The sequence below is a fragment of the Crocuta crocuta genome, unplaced genomic scaffold, assembly GCF_008692635.1.
Source record: "Crocuta crocuta isolate KB4526 unplaced genomic scaffold, BGI_CrCroc_1.0 scaffold68, whole genome shotgun sequence".
Taxonomy (NCBI): domain Eukaryota; kingdom Metazoa; phylum Chordata; class Mammalia; order Carnivora; family Hyaenidae; genus Crocuta; species Crocuta crocuta.
The window spans coordinates 1,588,930-1,611,628 of record NW_027532426.1 but is presented as its reverse complement, the minus strand read 5'-3'; the positions used below and the strand labels follow the sequence as shown (position 1 = coordinate 1,611,628).

Sequence of the window (22,699 nt, the reverse complement as noted above, 5' to 3'; positions counted from 1 at the left end):
AGAACTAGAACGGTCGGTCACTACCTGCTGGTCTGTGGTTGTTTTCCATCAGACCCAGTTCTGCCACCGTCTGTCCAGATATGGGGAGTGAGAAGTAGAAGAAGGAGCACTGGATTCTCTCACCGAGAGAAACTGGTCATAGGCCAGTCATCTTTTTCTCTGGGCCCCAGTTTCTCCACCTCTGATATGAAAAAGGCTATTAGAAGTGATCAGAAATCTTTCTAATTTTCAAAGAGATGTTAGCACTCCCATGTTCCTTGTAGCATTATTCAAATAGCCAAGAGGTGGAAACAACTTAAATGTCCAGATGAACAGGTGAAAAAGAACCTGAATTGGGGCATCTGGGTGGCTCAGTCGGTTAAGCATCTGACTCTTGATTTCAGCTCAGATCATGATCTCACCGTTCATGAGTTTCAGCCCTGCATTGGGCTCCGTGCTGACAGTGCAGGGCCTGCTAGGGATTCTCTATCTCCCTCTTGCCCATCCTCTACTCATGCACACTCTTTCTCTCAAAAATAAATACATAAACATTAAAAATTTTTAATGTTTTTTTTTTAATTTCTAGGAGAGAGAGAGAGAAAGCGTGAGCAGGGGAGGGTCAGAGAGAGAGGGAGATACAGACTCTGAAACAGGCTCCAGGCTCTGAGCTGGCAGTCAGCACAGAGCCTGATGTGGGGCTCGAACCCACGAACCGCGAGATCATGACCTAAGCAAAAGTCGGACGCTTAACCGACTAAGCCACCCAGGCGCCCCTTTAAACATTAAAAATTTTTAAAAAGAACATGAGATATATATGCATGTACTATATATGTATACATATATATGTATATGCACACACACATATACATGTAATGGATATTATTCAGCCTTTAAAAAGAAGGACATCTTGTAATATGTGACAACAGTAATGAACCTTGAAGACATTATGCTAAGTGAAATAAGCCAGTCACAGAAAAGCAAACAATGCATGATTCCATTTATATGAGATACGATATCATTCCACTTATATGAGATATAAGATATATCTAAAATAGTCAAACTCATAGAAGCAAAGAACAAAAAGGTGGTTGCCGGGGAAGGAGGTTGCTTGGTGGATGCCAAGGAAAGAAGGAGAAAGAGGAGTTGCTAATCAAAGGGTATAAAATAAGTTCTCAGGATCTGCTGGACAACGTTGTGTCTATAGCTATATTGTTCATTTAAAATTCTGTTAGAAGAATAGATCTCATGTTAAGCATTCTTACCACAGTAAAATAAATTAAAAAACAAAACCAATCTCTGAATTTCTGGACCAAGAGAATGATCAATGCTAATGACATAGTCTCCTTGGATGATCTCTCACTAGAAACAGTGACAAGCAGGCTGGAGAATGGTGCTGTGAAGAGTTGAAAAATAATCTGTTGCTGCCTGAATTGTTTCCATTCCTGGGGACTGATTGTATAATCTATCAGGTGCTAAGTACTTAACATTCAATCTATTATTGTGTGGCGCTGGGCAAGTCATTGAACTTCTCTATCCATTAGTTCCTTTATCTATTAAATGGGGTCACCACTAACTAAACTCTTGAGGACGAATTTCTGGGTTGCTTCTTCTAAGCAGAAATTGGTGGAATTGATCCTGGAGGGTGAGGACTGAGAGACTGTGGGCCATCTATAGAGGGTGGGGAGGCAGCTAATGGTTGAAAGACAAAGGGGAGGAGACAAGTGTGGTTATCCCTGCATTTGGAAGTGTTTAAGCCAACTGTCGTATTAAAGTGGAGGCAACATGAAAAAAGATGAAATCTAGAGAAAATATATCCCTAAACCTCCCATGTTTAGAAATAAGACTATGGATCACCAAATGAGTTTTGATACTCTTTCCCTTTCCAAACCAGGGTCTAGCAAACAAAAAGCCATCTTGCTCTTTGGAGTCTATCCTTTGTAAGACAGTGTCTTACCAGGACTTTATGACACTTCTGGAGAAAGGAGCCTGGCATCATAATTGCCTTACAGGACTGGGATCCACAGACTTCTGGGTTTCACATACCTTTAATTCAGCCTAGTTTCTAAGATTGGGAGTGTGGCCTATGGGATACTTTGCTCTGAGTGGGAAGAAGAGACCTTTTTTTAGGATAAATTGAGAAGGGCATTGCTATATCAGCCCAAAGTTAGGCTGAATCCAGCAAGTTTCCTAAACCCTTCATCCTGTTGGAATAAGAACTCAGAGCAGACTGAGCAACTCTGGCCTCTCACCAACTGGCATCCCAGTTAGTGTTGAAAGTATCTGTGGGGTCCACTGAGGACCGTCACTGAACCAGACACAAAGGAAGAAGGTATTTTGGAAGGAAATGAAAAATGCCTGGTTTTCAACTGGGGGACAAAACCTCCCTTCTGCATGGCCTTGTACAGCTTATAGGACCCTTCCACCATTATTATTCCATTTACTCCTTCTAGCCCCGCAGGGCCTAAGTTGTTATGTCCCTTTGATTCAAGGTCTTACACATGGACTGGGGTGAGACTCTCTCCCAGGGCTTCTGAGTCCAAGCCCCATGCTCGTTCCACTCCTGCAGTCTGAGATGGGATGAGTGAAGTGATACTGGGGTAATCTGGGCGTTGGGATGAGAAGGAAGTTATTGATGGGGAAGAGATCACTCTGGGAGTTCTGCATTCCACTCGCTTAGTGTAAGTTGCTGCTTGTCCAGAGGAGGCGGCTGCTGAGACCAGAGTTAAACAATGCTTTTGTCCTTGTTGTGGGCGCCAGCCATCCAGTGATATCTGATACAAAACGTAAGACTTCAAAAATGCTTTACTCTGTACAATTGCAGGCTTGATCACAGGAAGATCTTGTTCTGTTCCTTTTTTTTTTTTCTTACCCCTGAAAGCCGAGCACTATTAAAACTACAAAATCATGACTGGATGACTAAATTGACGGGAAAAGAATTTTGACATGAGATAATGACACAATTAGGTCTAGGGCTGTAGTTCAAAGCAAAGCTTATATAAAAATAACATTTGCATAGTGCTCTTCAGTGTACCGAGTAGCACAAACAATTTCCTTTGATCTACACTACAAAGCTGTCAAGTAGCCATGGTCCCCCTTTAACAAATAAGGAAATTAAATTTGAAGGAGGCTAGACATTTTGCCCTCCGGGTCCTAAGTGGCAAGTTTAGGACTTCAGGTCTTTTGACTCCACATTCTGTATTTGGTTTGTTATTGTTTACTAAATCTTCTGGAAACATCGGATAATTTTTGTAGGGATTGACTGAAACCTTCTGTGACCCTCCTGTGAGAAGCCTTGATAATGGCAGGTGCATAAATGGTATCTTCTCACTGTGTCGTGCTCGCAAGCAGCGATTATTCAATACTTATTTTTATGCTAAGTTGGTGGTATCAAGTCCACTTCTCTCTGATGGATAGATTGCAGGACGAATCTAAGCTATTTTTCCATGATCACCAGTCACAGGGAGAGGCAGGAACAGAGTTATGATGTGAGAGTTCCAGCTCAATATACCTTGTTAAACAGTCAGAACCAACTCCCATTCCCTAAAGAGTGGAAAGAGAAATAACAAACATTTAACGAAAGGACCCATGTTACTCCTTCAAAATGCTCTAGATTCACTCCCCACAACCCTTCCTGAATCTTGATGAAAATATTTGGAGAAGCCTAATGGTTACAAAGTTTTGGAGAACACAGACATCTTCAAAAATACGTTGTGGAACTGAAATATGTGAGCACGGATAACAGCAGAGTTGAACCGATTTCAGACTCACGACTATCTATTCACGGAAACTGAACATTAAAGATCTTTCCCCCTATTCATGCTGTCCCCATTTAGGCTTCTTTCTATAGCCAAGGAAGGATTTTAGAAGGGAAGGTCACAGCTTTTCACCTTCATGTGCCATGGCCGAAACAATCCTAGAACTTGTCTGACTGGCTCTAATGAGGAATGTAAGTAAACAAGCCCTGAGTAAACAAAAGAGAAATCTGCCCATCACCTTGGAGTCAAGTAATGTAGGACACCTTCCTGGGCACTTATAATCAATGCCTGTCTCTCAGAGAAATGGGTAATGAGCTTCCAGAGAAATGGCATACACTATTGTTTTGACATTGCTCTGAAAACACATTACCCATTTCTCTGAGGGACAGGCATTGATTTGACATTGCAGAGGCTTAGGAGAGGATCGGAATAAAAGATATTCTGTCTAGAAAGGCACACCCACTGCGTTAGTAAGAAACTAAGTACCTTAAGGGACTGGGGACTTTTTAAGCCTTTCTGGTAGGAGCAAGTACTGGCCTCTCTTTCATGAATGAGGGTCATTTTCATCACCTTGGGATGTTAGGCTTTGGCAATTCTGGTGATGAAGCAAGGCTGCATATGCTCATGAGAAGAAATGATTTTGCCATCCCTAATCTCCTGCGTGATGGTGAAGATTTTAACCAGTATTTGGGGCAGGACTCTGTAGGCACCACAGGGCTCATGTGTTCCGCAGGAGGCTGAGGACGATGTGTTATAAGCCGGGGCTGTGCATTCCATGGTGCTGGCCATACTGGAAGGCTCGCATTTGGTGGCACACGGGTTACAGGGAAGCCTAGAAAAAAATAGATTTTTACTTGTGATTGAGGAACGGTAAGGACAGTTGTGGAGAACAACAGGGGTGGGTGATTTTTCAACATGTGTCACTCAAAACAAGTACTTCCAAATGCTTATTTGTTCGTTTTGTATTATCATGGGTGGAAGAAAATCAGACCAGAAGCATGGGAAAGCAGCATCTTAGGCATACAATCATTCGATTCTGTAAGCTGCCGTTGTGGACAGTGTCACAGAACTGTGTAAGAACACCATGCCAGGAGTTCAAGACCAGGGTGCAGTCCAGCTCTGTCATTTACCAAGCTGGTGTCCCGAGATAAGTCAGGAAACCCTCCTGAGCTTTTAGTTTTTCATCTGCAGAATGGGTATAATGGAGCTAAACTTACGGGATCAACTGTGATAATGGACAGGTCGAGGGGCTTATTATCCAAAGAAAGGAAGTTAATCAGGTGTTTTTCTTATCTGATGGCCTGAACCCCATCTATCGAAGAGTCCTCTATGCTTTATCGGGAAACTTCTAGGTGCCTTCTGGGTGTATTTAAATGAAATTTTACAGAATTGGAGTTGGAAGCAGTTACCAGAACTCTTTTTAGAAAGTATCTTTCTTGGATGCTTCAAGGCACTTTGGTATGTTGTAGCTCCTCAAAGTGACTAGCTTTGGTTAACATTGTGCTATATCATGTGGACATGCCAGTTAGAAGAACCCTGCGAGCAGAGTTCACTGATTATTTGGGGGAAGGAACTCCGTAACAGTTGTTACTAAGACTGCATCTGGGGCATTAGTGTGGACTGAGTTGCTTCAAAGAGCTTGTGCTCTATGTCAGTCCCTTATGGGCTGGTTAGCATCTTATTAGTGAAAAACATTACAATTTCTATTTTTTAAGAATATGCTGAAATACACGTATCTACATGCTGCTGTTGCCATCAAGGACAACAGGCTGGAGATGGGCATTTCAGCCTGAACAGACTGTTCCTCCAGAAGGAACAGGGCTGTCCTACTCGATTTCATGACGGTTCATCTAGTGGGGGGAAGTCTGTGAGTCACCAGGAATGTTTGAATGTTTGGGGAATCCATTGTTTTCCCCTGTACTTTTTAAAACCCAATATATAAGGAATTGGCCTGGTGCGCTGGCTCTTCAAGATGGCCCAGATTTGGACTAGGTTACAATTGTACCTCTCCAGACTGCACGGCTTGAGACCATGTATCTAAAGTTCCCATCACTGGCATGAAGATCAAAGCACGCGCCCCCTGTTGCTCAGAGGCAGTACAGACATGTGTGTGAGCGTATTTCCCCATAGTTGTTTTTATTTTACTTACTTGACATCCGAACTCTCCAGGAGGCTGCGGTATGTGGCAATCTCACACTCCAGCCGGGACTTGACATCCAGCAGAATCTCGTATTCTTGGTTCTGTCTTTCCAGAGAGCACCTGATCTCTGCCAGCTGGGCCTCCACATTATCAATCAGACACTGGATCTGGGCCAGTAAGGCCGTGTAGCGGGCCTCTGTCTCCGCCAGGATGCATTCCTGGGAATCTCTCTACCGTGGAGGAAGAAAGTAAGATTTGTTATGATGATTCATTGGAGCCTAGGTCACTTGTGAACTGTATCATTTTAAATTTGTGTGTGTGTGTGTGTGTGTGTGTGTGTGTGTGTGAGACAGGTACTAATGAATCTCCAAGCCCTCTTATTACTTCTTAACCAAAGGAATCCCAAACCAAAATGATCTACTATACTAAAGCTTGCTTCCCTTTAGCCTCCTTATTTATTTTTGCTTCCCTGAAAGTATTTACTTCTCTTTCTCTTTCTTAATCACCTATCCTACCACACTCTCCTACCTATGAGACAAAAAAAAAAAACAAGACAAAACAAACAAACAAACAAACAAACAAAAAAACCAAAAAACTTTCTAACTTACTTTCCACCTAGGCTTTAAAAACCTGTTACCATGGCACTTCATTCTGTGCATATTTGTACCTTAAGAAAGAAGTTAGCAGCATTTAGCCATGACCAGTTTCCTCACTTGCAGGGCACCTGGGTGGCTCAATTGGTAAGTGCCTGATTCTTGATTTCAGCTCAGGTCATGATCTCATGGCCCTGGGATAGAGCCCCCCATCAGGTTCCATGCTGAGCATGGAGCCTTCTTGGGATTCACTCCGTCCCTTTCTCTCTGCTCCTTCCTTCCTTGTGCTCTCTCTCTCTCTCTCTCTCAAAATAAATAAACATTAAAAAAAAACAACAACCAATTCCCTGACTGAATCCATTCCTTTACATGTAAAACATGGAATTGAAACTTTGATGCTTACAATTCTTTCCTGTGCCACCGCCCTTAAGTCTATGGATAATGGAATTTTTAGGTTTGAATAACCTGTTATTTACATGGTTTTCCCAGTTTTCAAAGATGAGAAAACAGATTCAAGAGGTTAAGTGAATCGCCATGGTCACATGACTAGCTGTTGACAAATCTAGCTTTGGGGGCAAGGTCTTCCAAACACCCTTCACATCAGAGCATTTAAATAATCCCCTACTTCACAGAGGCAGTACAATGGGGGCAGAAGTGGCTCTGGAACCCGAATTCTGGCTCAGGCTCATTTCTTTTGTGACTTTTAACAAGTTAATCCCTCAGGATCTCAGTGCCTCCATCTCTAAAATAGGCAAGGTGGAACTCACCTTGGATTTGGCATGGGAAAATCACTTCAGCTCCCTGAGCGTCGTCTGTAAAATTGGCTTCATAATTATGCCACCTCTCTTATAAGATTATTTTATGAATTTGATAGGTTAGAAAAATGTTTTGCATGTAATACAGTGCTCTTGTAGTGTTTCCCAAAGTGTACTCCATGGATGCTTATTGCCAGGGAGGCTCTTTAAAAAAAAAGGGGGTCCACAGTCAATTAAATTTTGGAATGCTGAATACGATATATCTCCTTGGAGATCCATAGTGTATAATAGCTTATTAAAGGTCTGCAGGAAGTTACTCTGTTTAACCTTTGTTTACTTCAGCATTTCCCAAGCTTATTTGACCATAAGCCCTTTCTTGGCTGTAGACCCTTTAGCAAACAGAGGAACCTTTGTTCTGAGGGACACAATTTGGGAAACATTGCAGCATGCAGGGTCAGGGGCGATTGCCATCACCACTGTGTTAGGCTTGGTCAGTTTCCTAGGTACCATTCGGTGCTGGGCCTGCAGTTCAATCTCTAGCACGTTCATGGTGCGCCTCAGCTCAGTGATCTCCTTCAGGCTCAACTGCTGCTGTTGAGAGCTGGTCACCACCTGCTGGTTCAGCCCCTCCATCTGAAACACAGTCAGACACCATGCATATTATGAAGGAAAACATGCCTTGATGGAAGGGTGCCTGGAAACGCAAGGTCAGCTTTTTGGTTTGGACTTTTCTATCCTCCCCACCTGCGTGTTGAACCACTGTTCTAGTTCTCTGCGGTTTGTCTCCATGATGGACTCGTACTGACATCTCATTTCTTGTAGAACCCGGTTTAGATCAACAGAAGAGGTGGCAGTCACTTCAATGTTGAGTCTGTCCCCAAGCTGACTCTGCAAGAAATTGATTTCCTGTGGAAAGAGAAAGAATGTGAAATCACATGGTGAACACATGACACTCTTGTGTTCTTGTTTGTCTAACAGCAATAATTTAGCTTAATTGTGTCTGAAATATAGCTCACAATAATGACTTTTTTGTGTGTATAGATGATTTATAGGTGCTATTGAGAGGCTGTTAAATAACCTAAGACTATTTCAGATATGACTCTGGGTTCAAGTATGTGGAACATTAAAAGGAATTAATTAGCAAGATCAGAGTCTTTAAGGATTTAGATCATGTCTAGGGATGGGTAATGGTGAAGCAGCATAGAGGTGGAGTTTATAACAAGAGACCAGAGTCTCTATGATGCCAATATGGACTTTTGCCAATATAGACTTAGAGCAGTGGTGGCAGAAGTCCATGCATGGATGCCTACAAAAAGATGGGAAACCTGTGGGGTTTTTTTCCCCTAAATTGGGCTGCTTCCTTGTCTTGAAAAAGCTGGTGGGGGCAGTGGAGGCTTTGATATTGTTTCCTGGACAGTGGATTGGAAACCCATTGAACCACTGGTAGTGGCAGTAGATATTATCAAGGCTGAAAAACAGAGTAGTATCTACTCTTTGGGGACACCTTTTGTCAAGTTTAACTCGAAGGAATGGATGCTATTTTTTAGAGGCTTAGCTTACAGTGACTCTCTTGGTTTTTCTCTAACCTCTTCATGGTTGTTTTTGAGGCAGAGGAGCTCTTCCTTCAGAGACTGGACTTGAGCCTCCAGGTCAGCCTTGGCAAGGCTTAGGGCATTCAGGATCTGCCGTAGGCCATTGATGTCTGCCTCCACTAGCTGGCGTAGGGACACTTCAGCCTCGTACCTTTAAAAATGAGACACAAAAAAGAAAGGCATTAAAATGTAGATGATGTAAATCAAACCAAGCAGAACTCCCTCCACATTTTCCTTTGGGCCTCTCATTTATTATATTTCTGTTGTGGGCTTGATTCTCTTTGGAGGTGAGACCATTTGATAAACATCACCACTTAGCTACTGTTCCCTTAATCGCTTTGCCAGTGTGAGGCCACATCGCTGTTCTTTGAGATGAGGGGATTTTTCCTCCCCCTGTCCTCGGAGGCAATGCAGGAGAATTGGAGAGAACAGTGGATTAGGAGTTAGAAAACTTACATCCACATTTTAGCTGTGTCTTGTCTTAGGTGTATGTCTTTGGGTATAACTGAGCCCTATGAAACCATAGTTGTCTGGGAATTGAATTCCTCTGGAAATCAACCAATCACCTTTAAACAAGGTGACTATATATTAGCCCTACCTGTTCTGAATTACTGTGCAGGTAATCAGATGGGCTCATATGTTAGAAACTACAGGTAGTGTATACATGTGAGTGGTTAGTAATCTTTATCATTTACTGGATGTAAAGGTCTTTTCTGGGCTGGTACTGACATGCTATGGGGCTGGGAGGGTTAGTGGATTTGGGAATACGCTTCTTGGGTGTGTGTCGCATCAGAGGCAGGGTGAATTCTGTCGTGAATGACAGTGCTGGATGGGCTTACTTGGCTCTCAAGTCATCAGCAGCCAGTTTGGTGTTGTCAATTTGTGAGACCAGTCTGGAATTCTCAGCCTTGGTACACAAGATCTAGAATTAAGAAATTGCACACACAAATGAGACAAACACCGGGATCTTCTTTCAAAACCAAGGGCTTGTGTGTGTGGCGATGAATGGGGTGGGGGTGGGAGCAGTTACGCTTTTCATAGCTATACTTAGGAGGCTTGGGGAGCTTTGGAAAGTCAGAGGATTTTGTTGTTGTTGTTATTATTTTCCTAGAAAATCAGCAGGAACTTCTTCAATAAAAACCTTTGTATATGTTATACTGTCAAAATATAAAGTCCGCCCTCAATTTGCATCCTCTGGAATGTAACCGCCATGTGGGCAAGGACTTTTTAGTTCGCTGTTATTTTCCCAGAGCCCAGAGTAATGTCTGGTGTTTGTTGGTGGTGCTCAGTAAACACTTGTTGAACAAATAAAGTGGAATAAATCTGGCCTGTGTATCAGCAGCACATCACTCTGATTAGGAAACAGGTTGGGTGTTGCAATGACCGTGGAAACAATTTGGAGATGATGAAACGAGCGTAAGAGGGGTCAAGAGTGGTAATGGTGGCACAATGGATAAAAATTAAACTGTTTAGGTACTTCTTAAAACAAAATGCTTTTCCTCAGGTCCCTGTTTTTATCGGTTGTTAACACAATTTTGGGCCAGAGCTCTCTGGTTATAACAGCAGAATGTATCTCTGGGAGATGAGTAAGTGTATGACTCTGAATTTTGCCTCAAGATGACAATTTCATTCAAGAGATTCTCTTATTCTACAAAACATTTTTTTTCCAACATAAAATGAACTAAAAATATTAAGGTTTAGCAAATGGCTATTGTTTGGCGAGTCATTACTCACCTTGATTATACACATCCCTAAGAATCTTACCTTCTGCTGGAGCTCCTCAATGGTAGCAAAGTAGGACCTGTAGTCAGGACATACAACACAAAGCTCTTTGTTACACTCCTCCTGGATTTTGCGCTCCAGTTCAGCATTCTCTTGTTCTAAGACCCGCACCTTCTCCAGGTAGTTGGCGAAGCGCTCGTTCAAGATTTGCATAGTCTCTTTCTCGTTGCTGTTGATGCCTTCACCACACCAGCCACAGTCATCCAGAGGGGGACAGGCACTGAAGTTGTTTATCAAGCAGATGGGTGTGAGATAAAAGCAATGAGTAGGGTGGCAGCCCTGGGGCTGAGAAGCTCTCAGAACATGGCCAGTTGGTTCATATTGGCAGCTGGTGTTGGAAGAGACGGTCCTAAAATTTGTAATCCTAGAGCAGCTTTGGTGTGACGTTGAAGAAGAAATAGTTGTTGTACAGCCTGTGGTATCCATAGTGTGTACCCAGTTTGGGTTTATTTCACAGTCTGTGGTCCGGATCGAAAGCTCAAGCAACCACGACTGAGTCTGAATTCCAAGCTTCTTGACTATTTCCTCTTTGAAGTGCTTATATAGCCTTTCCTCTAGGTGGGGTCATGGCTGGCAGGATGTTTTCCTTTCTACTGTTTATATCAAATCCCATAGGAACATCTCATTAGTCTGCTTTTTACTTGCCTGAGAAGAGTTACTTGTCTCATAAAAATGTGCATTTAGGCTGTTACTAAGTTATTACCCATCACAGCCACTACCCGTCATTGGATCCAGGGCTTCACATGAAATCTTCAAAAGGAACTGCCGTCACAGTTCTACCAGCATCCATTATTAAGCAAGTGTGAGTATACGGAGTTCATTAAATCTTTTTTGACCTCTCCACCTGGCCTAAAGCTTGATCAAGAATGAGTTCATCCTTCTTTTCCTTTCTTCTCTAGAAAAGGGAAACTATTAATACCTAATAATTATTGGTGAACTCAGAAATCAGTATTTTATTTTGTTCGGCCCAACTGATTTTCCCATTTTCATTGTTTGGGCATTGTGAGCAGGGGTTAAAATGAGAATTTCGCATAAGACCCTTTTTAAAGATGATTGCTGGATTCCTGTTTCAGCTTGCCAGGTAGGGTTCGACTGCTACCAAGAAATTTCCTGGAAAAGAAGCTGGTTACCTTTTGGTTTTCCAAAGCCCACGTTTTATGACAGTGTTTGCTTGTGGAATTACATTAGCTAACAATTTGTCAAGGTGTTGGTTTATATTTGCTGTTTAAACAGGGTCTGTTGAAAGGTGTGTGTTTTTCATTCCCAGGAATACTTTCTCAGTGTTTTCTTAAGAAAGTTATTTGTTGGGACACCTAGGTGGCTCATTTGGTTGAACATCTGACTGTTTGGATTTAGGCTGGGGTCATGATCCCAGGGTCGTGGAATCGAGCCCTGTGTCAGGGTTAGGATTTTCTCTCTCCCTCTGCCTCCTCTCTCCTGCTCGTGCTCTCTCTCTCTCAAATAAAAATTAAAAAAAAAAAAGAAAGAAAGAAAGTTATTTGTTCCTGATCCTTTATGGAGGCTCTAGGAGAGAATAGTTACCTTGCCTTTTTTAGCTTCTAGAGGCTGCCCACGCTCCTTGGCTCATGGCCCTTTCCCATCTTCAAAGCCAGCAGTGGGAAGTCTTTCTCATGTGGCATCACTCTGACATTGACTCTTCTGCTTCCCTCTGCCACCCTTAAGGCCCTTGTGATTATATTGGGCCCACTCATATCATCTAGGATAATCTTCCTATTTTAAGCTCAGCTGGTTAGTGGCCTTACTTCCCCTTTGTCATGCAGCCTAACATATTCAAGAGTTGTAGGATTAGGACATGAACATCTTTCGGGGCACATTATTCTGCATATCACATAATGTAAGGAAAAAACATAATTTATAATAGTGCCAACAGATATAAAATACACAGGAATAAATTTAATTAGAAAGGTAGACTACATGAATAAAATATTAAAATACATTCAAGGACAGAAAACTAGAATAAATGGAAAGATATATCATGTTCTTGGGCTGAAATACTATATCCATCACTGTAAAAATGTCAGTTATCTCTACATTAATTTAACTTAGATCCCACTAAATTTATTGAGATCCTCCCAATCTCAAAAATGTGATTTTTTTTAGCCAGACAAGATAATTCTGAAGTTTTATGAGAAAAATTAATCAAATTTGAATAGCCAGGAAGATTCTATAATTTTTGTTTGTTCTCAGTATTCAAGAGTCTCTTATGGTTTGCCTCCCTCCCTCTCCTTAACTATTTAAGCTCTGAGTTGGGCTCTGCGCTGGCATCCCAGAGCTTGCTTGAGATTCTTTCTCTCTCTCCCTCTCTCTCTGCTCCTCCCTTGCTCGCACATGCTCTATCTTTCTCTCAAGATAGATAAATAAACATTAAAAAAAGTTTGGCAGCTATTTTTGTTTTTGTACTCTTTTCTTTATCACTTTTTTTCTCTTCTTGTGTATCTCAGGCAGAGATTTCCCTTCGTTCCATGGCTGACTGCTTTTATTCATGCTCTGGAGCTGATTTCTCTTTGATTCCTTCAGGACCACATTTCATCAATTGTGCACCCCCTTCCTTGCATCTTGCATATCTTCTTTACTACTTGACCATTTTCTTTTTCCCTGTAAGCATGTTTGTTACCTGATCCTAATATTGTCTTGCTCCTAATTATGTGGTGCTTCAGCCATAAAAGGCAGTTTCTTTCATTCATTACCAGTTTTTTTTTTGTTTTTTGTTTTTTTTTGAAACAGCAGTGGGTATCTATCTGTCACCTTCATTTTGCTACTGCCAGCTCATCTGTTAACTTTGGGCAATCTGGCTAACCTGTAAGCAGTATATGACATAGCCTATCTTGAAGACCTTCTTTGTCTGCCTTAACATAACACCATTTTCTGGTGCAGAAATACCCAGCGCTTCCTAAGAACAAGGTACAATTCTTGATTGCCAGGCAATCAAGACTTGCCATCGTCTTGATCCAGCTGACTATACTTCACATCCCACGACTCCTGCACCCCCTGCATACACTCTAGTCAAACTGTATTCCTTGCCATTCTCCAGGCCCTCCTTGCTTTGTTTCTCCAGAGCATACTTATTGTTGAGGTTCCCTCCATTTTTCTTCATCTAGGTATTTCAAGCCTGCTCTGGGAGAGAATCCAGGGCTCACCCATATTTGGTCTCCTCTCCTTGGGGGCACATAGGAAGATTACTCTTTCCTGTTCCCTTGTAGTTAGAAAAGGTGTGATCAGGGCTGTAATTTCTAGTCCAAGACCCTTTCTCTGCCCTGGGGACTGAGGAGGCAGCATGTTCCAGATGCTGGAAGAGAAAGTCTGAGTGTGATCAAGAGGAGTTCTCTTCACAGCTTTGTGCTGGCTGGAGCCTTCTGGGGAAAGGGCTTGAGGTCCAGCCTGAGATCAGTAGCAGAGATATAGGGAGGGCATATCGCCTCTGTAGGGCCAGCAAGGAATCCATGAATTGTAAATTCTAAATAGATACTATGAGGAGCCTGAGTCCTCAAGTCTTGAATGCTTCTTGCATTTAGAGCAGGTAAATTTTGAGGCCATTGTTTTGCATGAGGGTCCTCATGGTTTGGCTGTACTCAGAACCTAGAATGCAAAGCTTTGTGCTGGTTCTTACAGATGAGTGATGCATTATATTTTAGATTATACTTTTTATGCAACACTAGGTGCTAAAACTACTGGCATCTTATTTAGTGCATTGAATTTTTAAAGCTATGAATATATTGCTTTTTAACTAAAATTAGGATTCTACTAGATTTTTCTGAGAAAGGTCTTATTATTTTATACACAATGGCCATTTCGGTGTTTGGCAACCAGGGGAATCCCTACTGCATATATCCACATGGAAAAAGTGGAATTCCTACAGTTTGGAGGAAAGCACTTTTTTTTGTTGTTGTAAGTTTATTTATCCTGAAAGAGACAAAGAGAGTGTGAGTGGGAGAGGAGCAGAGAGAGAGGGAGACAGAGAATCCCAAGCAGACTCTGTGCTGCCAGCCACAGAGCCTGACTCGGAGCTCAAACACATGAGATTATGACCTGAGCCGAGACTAAGAGTCAGATGGTTAACGGAGTGAGCCACTGAGGTACCGCTGGATGAAGGCTTCTAAGGGCTGTTTTGGGATGTCACAGTTTTCAATGATGGAAATCCTTGCTCTTTGCGCATAATTCACTCTTAATGTGAATATTTATCATTATCATTAGCAATTACTCTGTTGTGGGATGTTTGGTTGACTATAGAGTACACAGTGATCCAGATTTGTATCAATGATAATTTTGGTCTACACTTTAACTATAACCAGATTTAAAAACATTTTTTGCCATGCAAATATAAATCTATACACTACTGCAAAAGAGACATAATTTAATGCTTTTAGGATTTTAGAAGTTTTTATCATTGTTGGAAAGTCAAAGAAAAAACCATTTGCTAGTGAAAGTGCAGTATGGTAAAAAAAAAAAAAAAAAAAAAGAGCTCCCACCCTAACACCATTTAGAACAGGGTGACTAATCCAGGAAGAGATCAGATCTGTCAGATCTAGAATGAGCCTATATCTTTCATGTAATATTTAGTGCAGTACTATGCCAAAACTAAAAACAGCTGTGAAAGGCTAAAAGTAACATGAGAGTCCCCAAAGTGGCCATTCTATCTTAAGGATATTTTCCTACTTCAGTTCCACTTTGATTTTGTAATAAGTCAAACTAAAAATATTTTTAATTCAGAAATAAAAATAGATTAGTGCATCCATGCAAAATGGTATAGATCAAGGAAAGGTAGTCACGTACATTTTTCTGAGAGGAAATTGGATATAGTTCATTGGAAATTATTACAGATGCTGAATATTTGTTTTTCCATAATCTTGACCAAGGCAGAGAAGAAACCATGGGAAAGTCTGAGGGTGGGTGGATGGCAGATATTGATTTGGTGGGAACCTCCAGGTTAAAAACCACCATGTGCTTTTCCTCCCCTGTGGTCCTCTGTTAAGTTTCTCCTGATCCACTTATAAGTGAAAACATATGGAAAAAAATAGTTGGGGAGAGGGAGGGAGGCAAACCATGAGAGACTCTTGAATACTGAGAACAAACTGAGGGCTGATGGGTGTGTGGAAGAGGGGAAGGGGAGAGATGGGCATGGAGGAGGGCACTTGTGGGGATGAGCACTGGGTGTTGTATGGAAACAAACTTGACAATAAACTATGAAAGAAAAAAGAAGAAAAAACCATGATATGTTTTTTAAAACAACATTTGCATTTTGAAACAATTACAGATCCATAGGAAGTTGCAAAGATGGTGCAGAGAGGTCCCATGTATCCTAGCTTTCTCCTGTGGTTGTATCTTGCTCAACTATAGTTCAATTGTGCAGTCAAGGATATGGATATAATGTATATATACATACAATGTGTGTGTGTGTGTCTGTGTATGTGTGTATGATGTATACATTTCTTTCTCATATGTAGATTCATATTAGCACCACAGCATTCAAGATATGCAACTCAAGACTAAAGGTATGCATCATAAAGATTTCCTTCATGCTATATTTGATTTGTATGTAATTTCTAGGGTTTTTAGCCAAACTTAGGAAGAGGAGCGAGGAAGTGTACATCTATTTCATTTTCTGGAAGTGGAGTTCTCTGTTTTGCTTTTTATTTATTAAAAAAATTTAAAGTTTATTTATCTTTGGGAGAGAGAAAGAGAGAGAGTACAAGCAGGTCTCGGGGGGAGAGGGTGGCAGACACAGAATCCAAAGCACGCTCCAGGCTCCAAGTTGTCAGTACAGAGCTGGACACAGGAATTGAGTTCACAAATGGTGATATCATGACCTGAGCCAAAGTCAAACACTTAACCGACTGAGCCACCTAGGCACCCCTCTGTTTTGCTTTTTAAATGTATGTGAATAATTATTCTTATACATCAAATGTTCAATAACAGACCAATGTACCTTATGGTATTTTATGCAGCCACTAACATAATGGTCACAAGACAATCTTATATGTTTATTAGGATTGAAAATGCTTACATGACATAGTGAAAAAATAGGTTACTCAACTATATGCATATGCAAATATTACCACTATATGGAAAGAAAACTGGAAGTTCCCAAAATACTGACAATGGATGTTTGGGGTGTGGAATTATAACTGATTTTTCCCCCTTTCATGTGCCAATTTGAAAAAAAAATGGAATCTTGTGCTTTTATAATTACAAAATAAAATAAAAATTTATTCCTAAAGTTCCAACTGTCTTCCAAGATATACGACATTTTGCATGGATTAGTTAATCTTTTTGTAGTTGAGGAGTTAAAAAACTATTTTCAGCTTTGGTTTGTGCAAAATCAAACTATCTTCATGGGTTTAGGCAGTTACCTTGCATCACATGGTTATTACATCCACAGTAATAAGCCATAAAGTTTATATTTACCATGCTAAAAGAATGAAACACATTTTATTTGGAGATTAGCAAGAGAGCTTTATAGACTCCTAAAACATCACAAATAAACAGGCAGGAGAAGAAATGATAAAGCAGAAATATACTGAGGCTGTTTAGAGGACAAGTTCAGGATAGAAACCCTTAAAAAATTTTTATTTTAGAGAGAGAGAGAGTGTGTGAGCAAGCGGGGAAGGGGCGGGGAGAGAATCTTAAGCAGGCTCCATGCTCAATGCAGCGCCTGACTCGGGGCTCAATCCCACGACCCTGGGATCATGACCTGAGCCAAAACCAAGAGTGGGACGTTCAACCAACTGAGCCACCCTGGCTCCCCAGGGTAGAAAACCCTTCTTGACTTTCCGGTTTGGATGTCTCTGACTTGAAGCCCCATCTCCTTTCCAGGACACCACTGGCTTTGAATCCTCCATCTGCTGCCCTGGGGGTGGTTAGCATTCACATACAGCAGTTTTCGACTGTGCAGATCACATATGCCGAGCATGGCTCACAAGTGTTGCTTGACGTGGTTGCCATAGAACACGGGTTACAGGGAAGCCTGGAGGAAAATTTGAACTAAGTTTAACAAGGGAAAGCTGGATAACATTTCAACTCAGAAAAGATCGTGCCAAAATTTGCTGTGCCAATTATGATCTGAACATTCTTTGCAGAATAACATTTGACTTAAGCCTATTTTGTGCCTGGACCCACCATTGTTGCTTCCTGTGCACTGCAGCTGTGCCAGCTGAATACAATTGTATGTATTTACTTCACTTTGCAAATGTCATCTTATGCATTTGGTGGGAGACAGGAGCCAAGGGAGATCTCCAGCATGGATTTTTACGTATGATACTTATTCTGTTTTAGAACTTTAGAATACTTTTGAACACTTCTACTATCATGTGATTTAGCCTCTGCCATGTTTTGTTTTGTTTTGTTTTGACTTTTGTAAGGAGATCCTTTAACCCATTAGAGAGATTTGACCTTGGGCAGATCTTGGGGAAACAGGATTCTCCTACAAGAGCCTCTTTGTGACTTGGGGGATTTTGAGAATAAACGTGTGGAACTTGCCTGCTGTCCTCACTCTCCAGGAGACCCCGGTACGTGTTGATCTCACACTCCAGCCGGGCCTTTGTGTCCAGCAACACCTGGTACTCCTGGTTCTGACGCTCCAGGTCACAGCGGATCTCGGCCAGCTGCTCCTCCACGTTATCAATCAGGCACTGCATCTGGGCCAGCTGGGCACTGTACTGGGCCTCGGTCTCCGCCACAGTGCATTCCAGAGATTCTGTCTGCAGAAGAAACGAAGTGTATTCAGGACGGCTGTGTAGCACAGTCCCTGGGATCAGAGTGTCTGTTTTCAAAGCCTTGCTCTACCCCAGTGCAGCTATGTGATGTTGTGAAGATTACTTAGCTTCTCTGAGCCTTAGTTTTAGTCTCTGTCATGTGGGCAATGCAAATATCTATCTCCTAGGAGGGTTGTGAGGATTAAATGAGTGGATATGTGTAAAGCACTTTGAAGAGTGCCTGAAAAAAAAACTTTAAAAGCTAGGTAAGAGTTATTATTACCATCACCAAGCCCACTGCAATCTTCAGCAAACTGGTGTAACAGTGTAAGGAGGATTGACAGCACTTAAAAGGAGGAGTTAGGTATGGATGGACATGAGGCAGGGAGGGGCCATAGAGTGGGGATTAAGAGAGACTCTGGGATTGACCCAACTGGATCCAGCTTCCACTTCTGCCTCTTAAAAACTGCACGACCTCCACTACTTAATCTGAATCTCAGTGTTCCTCATCTGTGTGACGGGCTTAGTAAAGGGATTTACCCCATAAAGTAAGGCTCCCACAAGATGAATGCACAGCCATCATTCACCCAGATAGTCTCTATAGGACCTAATGTGGCACGGACAGGGTGCTTGTCTGAACTGGCTAGAGTTGGCTTCCATGCACGGTATCCTCATTGCTTGGTGGAGCAGTGTGTAGTGAAGGGTCTGGTTGTGGTGTGGATCTTGGGAAAGTTTAGGATAGTGGTAGAATGCAGAGTTTGAATACCATTCTTTTCTATGATGGTGAGCTTGGAAAACTGGCCTGAATCAAAAGAGCTTCAAAACCCACTGGAATGCTTGAATGCCTTTGGCTCAGAGGTGCTGCTCTCATTCCGCTCCTGCTCTTTCCTTGTCTCCCTGTCTCTGGAAGGTGCTACAGGATCATGCTTAAGCCCAGGAGGGATGCTCAGGGCATCCTGTTGGGCAAGTACAAGCTGTTGACCTATCACTTCTGCTTCTAGCTAGGTAAACAGCAATATTTAGGAAAGGCAAGGAAATACACTCCTTGCACATTGGAAATTCAGACTTCCTGCCACATGAGCTGTGGGTGTCTCTCCTTGGGGTTTGGAAGAGGGGATGGCATCTCAGGGGCTGACTCCTCAGTGACAAAAACAGAGCTGTCTTTCCCTTATATACCAGGTTTTGCTGTGCTTGGAGCTCGATTTCCAGAGTGTTGGCTGTGCGTTTCAGTTCCAGGATCTCTGTCTGGCAGTCCTGCAGCTGCTCCGCACTGCACAGCTGCTGCTGATTCAGCTCCTCCGTCTGAAACACAGGTGTGATCAGAGGACCCTAATAAGACAGACATCTGGAAGCCTGTCAGTTCCCTGCTCCGGGAGCCGACCTGAACAGCGAACCATTCTTCCACGTCTCTGCGGTTGTTGGCGAGCACCGTTTCATACTGACAACGCATCTCATCCAGGACCCGGTTGAGGTCGACGGTGGGGGCAGTGTCCAGCTCCACGCTGAGTCGGTCACCAAGCTGTCCGCGAAGCAAGTTGACCTCCTGAACGGGGAAATAGAGTCAAGAATGTCACAGGGTGGTGGGGAGAGGTGGGGGGAAATCATTCACTTTGACATCCCAAGGTGTCCCATTTCTGTTTTGGGGAGAAATGAGTAAAAGTGTGGGATTTAGATTCGGGTTTCTTGGGTTACAATCTCTTTTCATCGCTCAGTTTCTGCATCTGCAAAACGGGTATAATAATTTTACCTTTCCCAGAGAGTTATTGTGAGAGATATGAGTTAATGTTCGTAGAAAGCACTTATAAAAGCCCTTGGCACATAGGAAGCTCTCAATAAGTACTATTACTATCATCAACAAATGCTCAAAGTGAAATTACACTGTTACATCTTTCAGCTTTTCACTTTTTAGCTTCATTGATACGAAATAATCAGACACTTCATATTTTATGATTTTCAAAAAGTTTATAGATACAGAATATTAAAAAATTTTGGCCTAAATATTGCATAAGATGTTATCCCCTTTTTGAAATGGCCTCAACACTCTTTGTTTATCAGCCGGATTTTCATACCTTAGAAGGGTTAGTTAGGTGAGCCATAAAGCCTAGAAGGCTCTTTGTGGATTACCCCTCCATGACAGCAATGGCAGGTGGACAGCTTGGTTCATTCATGTGGCCATTTCACATGTACTTCCAGAGACATGACACGCTGCAGTGATCAGGCCCAACAGTGTTAGTGCCTCGAACACTTTCATTCTAGCGTGAGCAGTGTCTGCCCAAGTTCGATTTAGGTTCACAACACAGAAGCTATCAGTTTGACTTTGCCCCTTCTACATTCGTTCAGTGCTTTTGCCACTTTCCTCACCTCTTCGTGGTTTTTCTTAAGGCAAAGGAGATCTTCCTTCAGAGACTCCACGTGGGCCTCCAGGTCAGCTTTGCACAGAGTCAACTCACCCAGGATCCCACGCAGGCTGCCAATGTCCGTCTCCATCAGCTGGCGAAGAGACAGTTCAGACTCATACCTTTCACGGCAAAAGAGATACAGCCAATGCTTACCTCACTGGACACCGTGCAAGGTGCTGGGGGTGCTGGGGAGTGACGAGAGGACTCAAGGAAGCCATATCCCAAATAATAAATGTCAGCTTTGTGAGCCTTCTTAGCTTAAAAAAAAAACTTATATAGAGAATATTTGCGGTATGTGCAGGCATGTGCATTGTGTGTGTGTGAGAGAGAATGACAGAGAGAGAGAGAGAGGCAGTCATAAATTGTTCTCAAGTGCAAATTCAACTTACTTTGACCTAAAGTCATCGGCTGCCAGTTTGCAGTTGTCAAGCTGTACAGCAAGTCTAGAATTCTCTGCCTTCGTGCACAAGATCTGGGAAGCAAGTTAGTTATATATAATAGATGGCTCTTTGAAAGAAACCTAAATACCTATTCATATAACAACCATGCCATTATTTATCTTTTAAAAGTCTTTCTAAGAAAGTATAAGATAGCTTTCAGATGACTTCTCTTATTAACCACGTTACTTCATGAAGAGAAAAGCAGGACTAATTTATAAAGAAATCGAGAGATAAAAAGGGTTAGTTTTTCAGTGCCCTAAGACATTTTACAATATCCCTTGACAGTTGGACTCAGATTTTTCTTCATAAGGAGTTTGTTTTATGACTCTCCCCCACTCCATGAAAATAAAGCTTCAGCCCTTAGAAAATGATTCCTAGGATGAAATTATATAATTAAAAAGATAGCATTTCAGTCTCTATGTTAAAAATATAAATATAAACATCCAGTGTTGCATACAGAATAACATTGGATGTAATACAGTTTTTCCTTATTCTCTGAACAATGAAGGTAGAGTCTAGACACGAGAGAGTTTATTGTGGCCTTCAGTGATTACTGGCATCCCTAGGGCTAATGCTGACGTTTCCTGACTTTCGGCCCACCACCCTTTCCTCTAGGTCACGTTACCTCCTGAAAAGCCCCCTTTCCCTCCAGGGAACTTCCATAGAACAGCCTCTTTTAGTATAAAGATGGAGCAAATCACAGATTGGGAGCTGGAGTGTTAGGGCAAAGAAACACCAGACCTTCTGCTGGAGATCTTCAATGGTGTCGAAGTAACACTGATAATCGGGGCACACCAGGGGGACGTCCCCTTCGCACTGTTCTCGGATCCTGCACTCCAGCTCCGCGTTCATCTCCTCCAGCCCTCGCACCTTCTCCAGGTAGTTGGCGAGTCTGTCATTCAGGAACTGCATCGTCTCCTTCTCGTTGCTGTTGAACACCCCATCCTCACACCAAGCACCATTCCCTGCCAAGCACGGGATGTGACAGTTCCCAGCCAAGTAGCACGGTGTGACGCAGCCTGTTGCCAGGCGAGACCCCGACAGGAAGCCAGGAGTCTGGCCTCTGGAGGTCGCCTGGGCACTGGGGAGTTGAGTGGTTTCCACGGAACAGGGGGAAGCAAACACACAGTTGGAAGCTGATTCAGAAGAGCAGCAGGTGGTGGAACAGTCCGACGTCATCCTATAAGAACGAGGGTTGCAAGAGACTCGGGCTTGATACAGTTGCAAAGCCCCCGGTGACTGACTGCCAAAGTCTCCTTCCCTCCTGAGACTTTTATATAGTCCCCTGGATGGGTATTTACGGACCGGACCGGATGTTTTCTTTGTCACTGTTGGTGGCACTTGTCATACGAACACTCATTAGGGCTGTTTGTTTGCCGAGGAAGAGTTTTATGCTTCATAAAAGAGGCATAACTTCAGGTTACTAAAAAAAAGGGTACCATTTCCATGCACCAGGAGGATACAATGCGTGGTCCGGAAGAAAATCTTCATAGGAAGCATTGTTCATTTGGCAGAATTCAGAAAGACAGAGAAAATGTGGCCCCCTCAGTAATTA

General features: G+C 42.4%; 2 protein-coding genes across 2 annotated transcripts; both read right to left on the bottom strand.

Moving 5' to 3' along the window:
* Positions 1-4,313: 4,313 nt before the first annotated feature.
* KRT39 (keratin 39) lies at positions 4,314-11,022 on the bottom strand. The gene is made up of 7 exons (XM_077779084.1): positions 10,579-11,022; positions 9,654-9,736; positions 8,809-8,965; positions 7,967-8,128; positions 7,730-7,855; positions 5,884-6,104; positions 4,314-4,566 (listed from the first exon to the last, which is right to left on the bottom strand). The coding sequence occupies exons 1-7, from the start codon at positions 11,020-11,022 to the stop codon at positions 4,314-4,316; spliced, it is 1,446 nt and encodes a 481-aa protein (XP_077635210.1).
* A 6,456-nt stretch (positions 11,023-17,478) lies between these two features.
* Positions 17,479-22,346, bottom strand: KRT40 (keratin 40). Its single transcript, XM_077779085.1, has 7 exons — positions 21,886-22,346; positions 21,094-21,176; positions 20,667-20,823; positions 19,687-19,848; positions 19,482-19,607; positions 18,091-18,311; positions 17,479-17,578 (listed from the first exon to the last, which is right to left on the bottom strand). Exons 1-7 carry the CDS (start codon positions 22,321-22,323, stop codon positions 17,479-17,481), a joined length of 1,287 nt encoding a protein of 428 aa, XP_077635211.1. The 5' UTR covers positions 22,324-22,346.
* Positions 22,347-22,699: the final 353 nt, after the last annotated feature.

Coding starts and splice junctions, on each gene's coding strand:
- KRT39 (XM_077779084.1), bottom strand. CDS start 11,022: ATGGATACCACAGGCTGTACAACAACTATTTCTTCTTCAACGTCACAC. Junction 9,737..10,578: donor TTGAGGAGCTCCAGCAGAAG/GTAAGATTCTTA, acceptor TCTTAATTCTAG/ATCTTGTGTACCAAGGCTGA. Junction 8,129..8,808: donor TCAAAAACAACCATGAAGAG/GTTAGAGAAAAA, acceptor CTCTTTCCACAG/GAAATCAATTTCTTGCAGAG.
- KRT40 (XM_077779085.1), bottom strand. CDS start 22,323: ATGACGTCGGACTGTTCCACCACCTGCTGCTCTTCTGAATCAGCTTCC. Junction 21,177..21,885: donor TTGAAGATCTCCAGCAGAAG/GTCTGGTGTTTC, acceptor CTTGCTTCCCAG/ATCTTGTGCACGAAGGCAGA. Junction 18,312..19,481: donor TCCAAGCACAGCAAAACCTG/GTATATAAGGGA, acceptor TTTCTTCTGCAG/ACAGAATCTCTGGAATGCAC.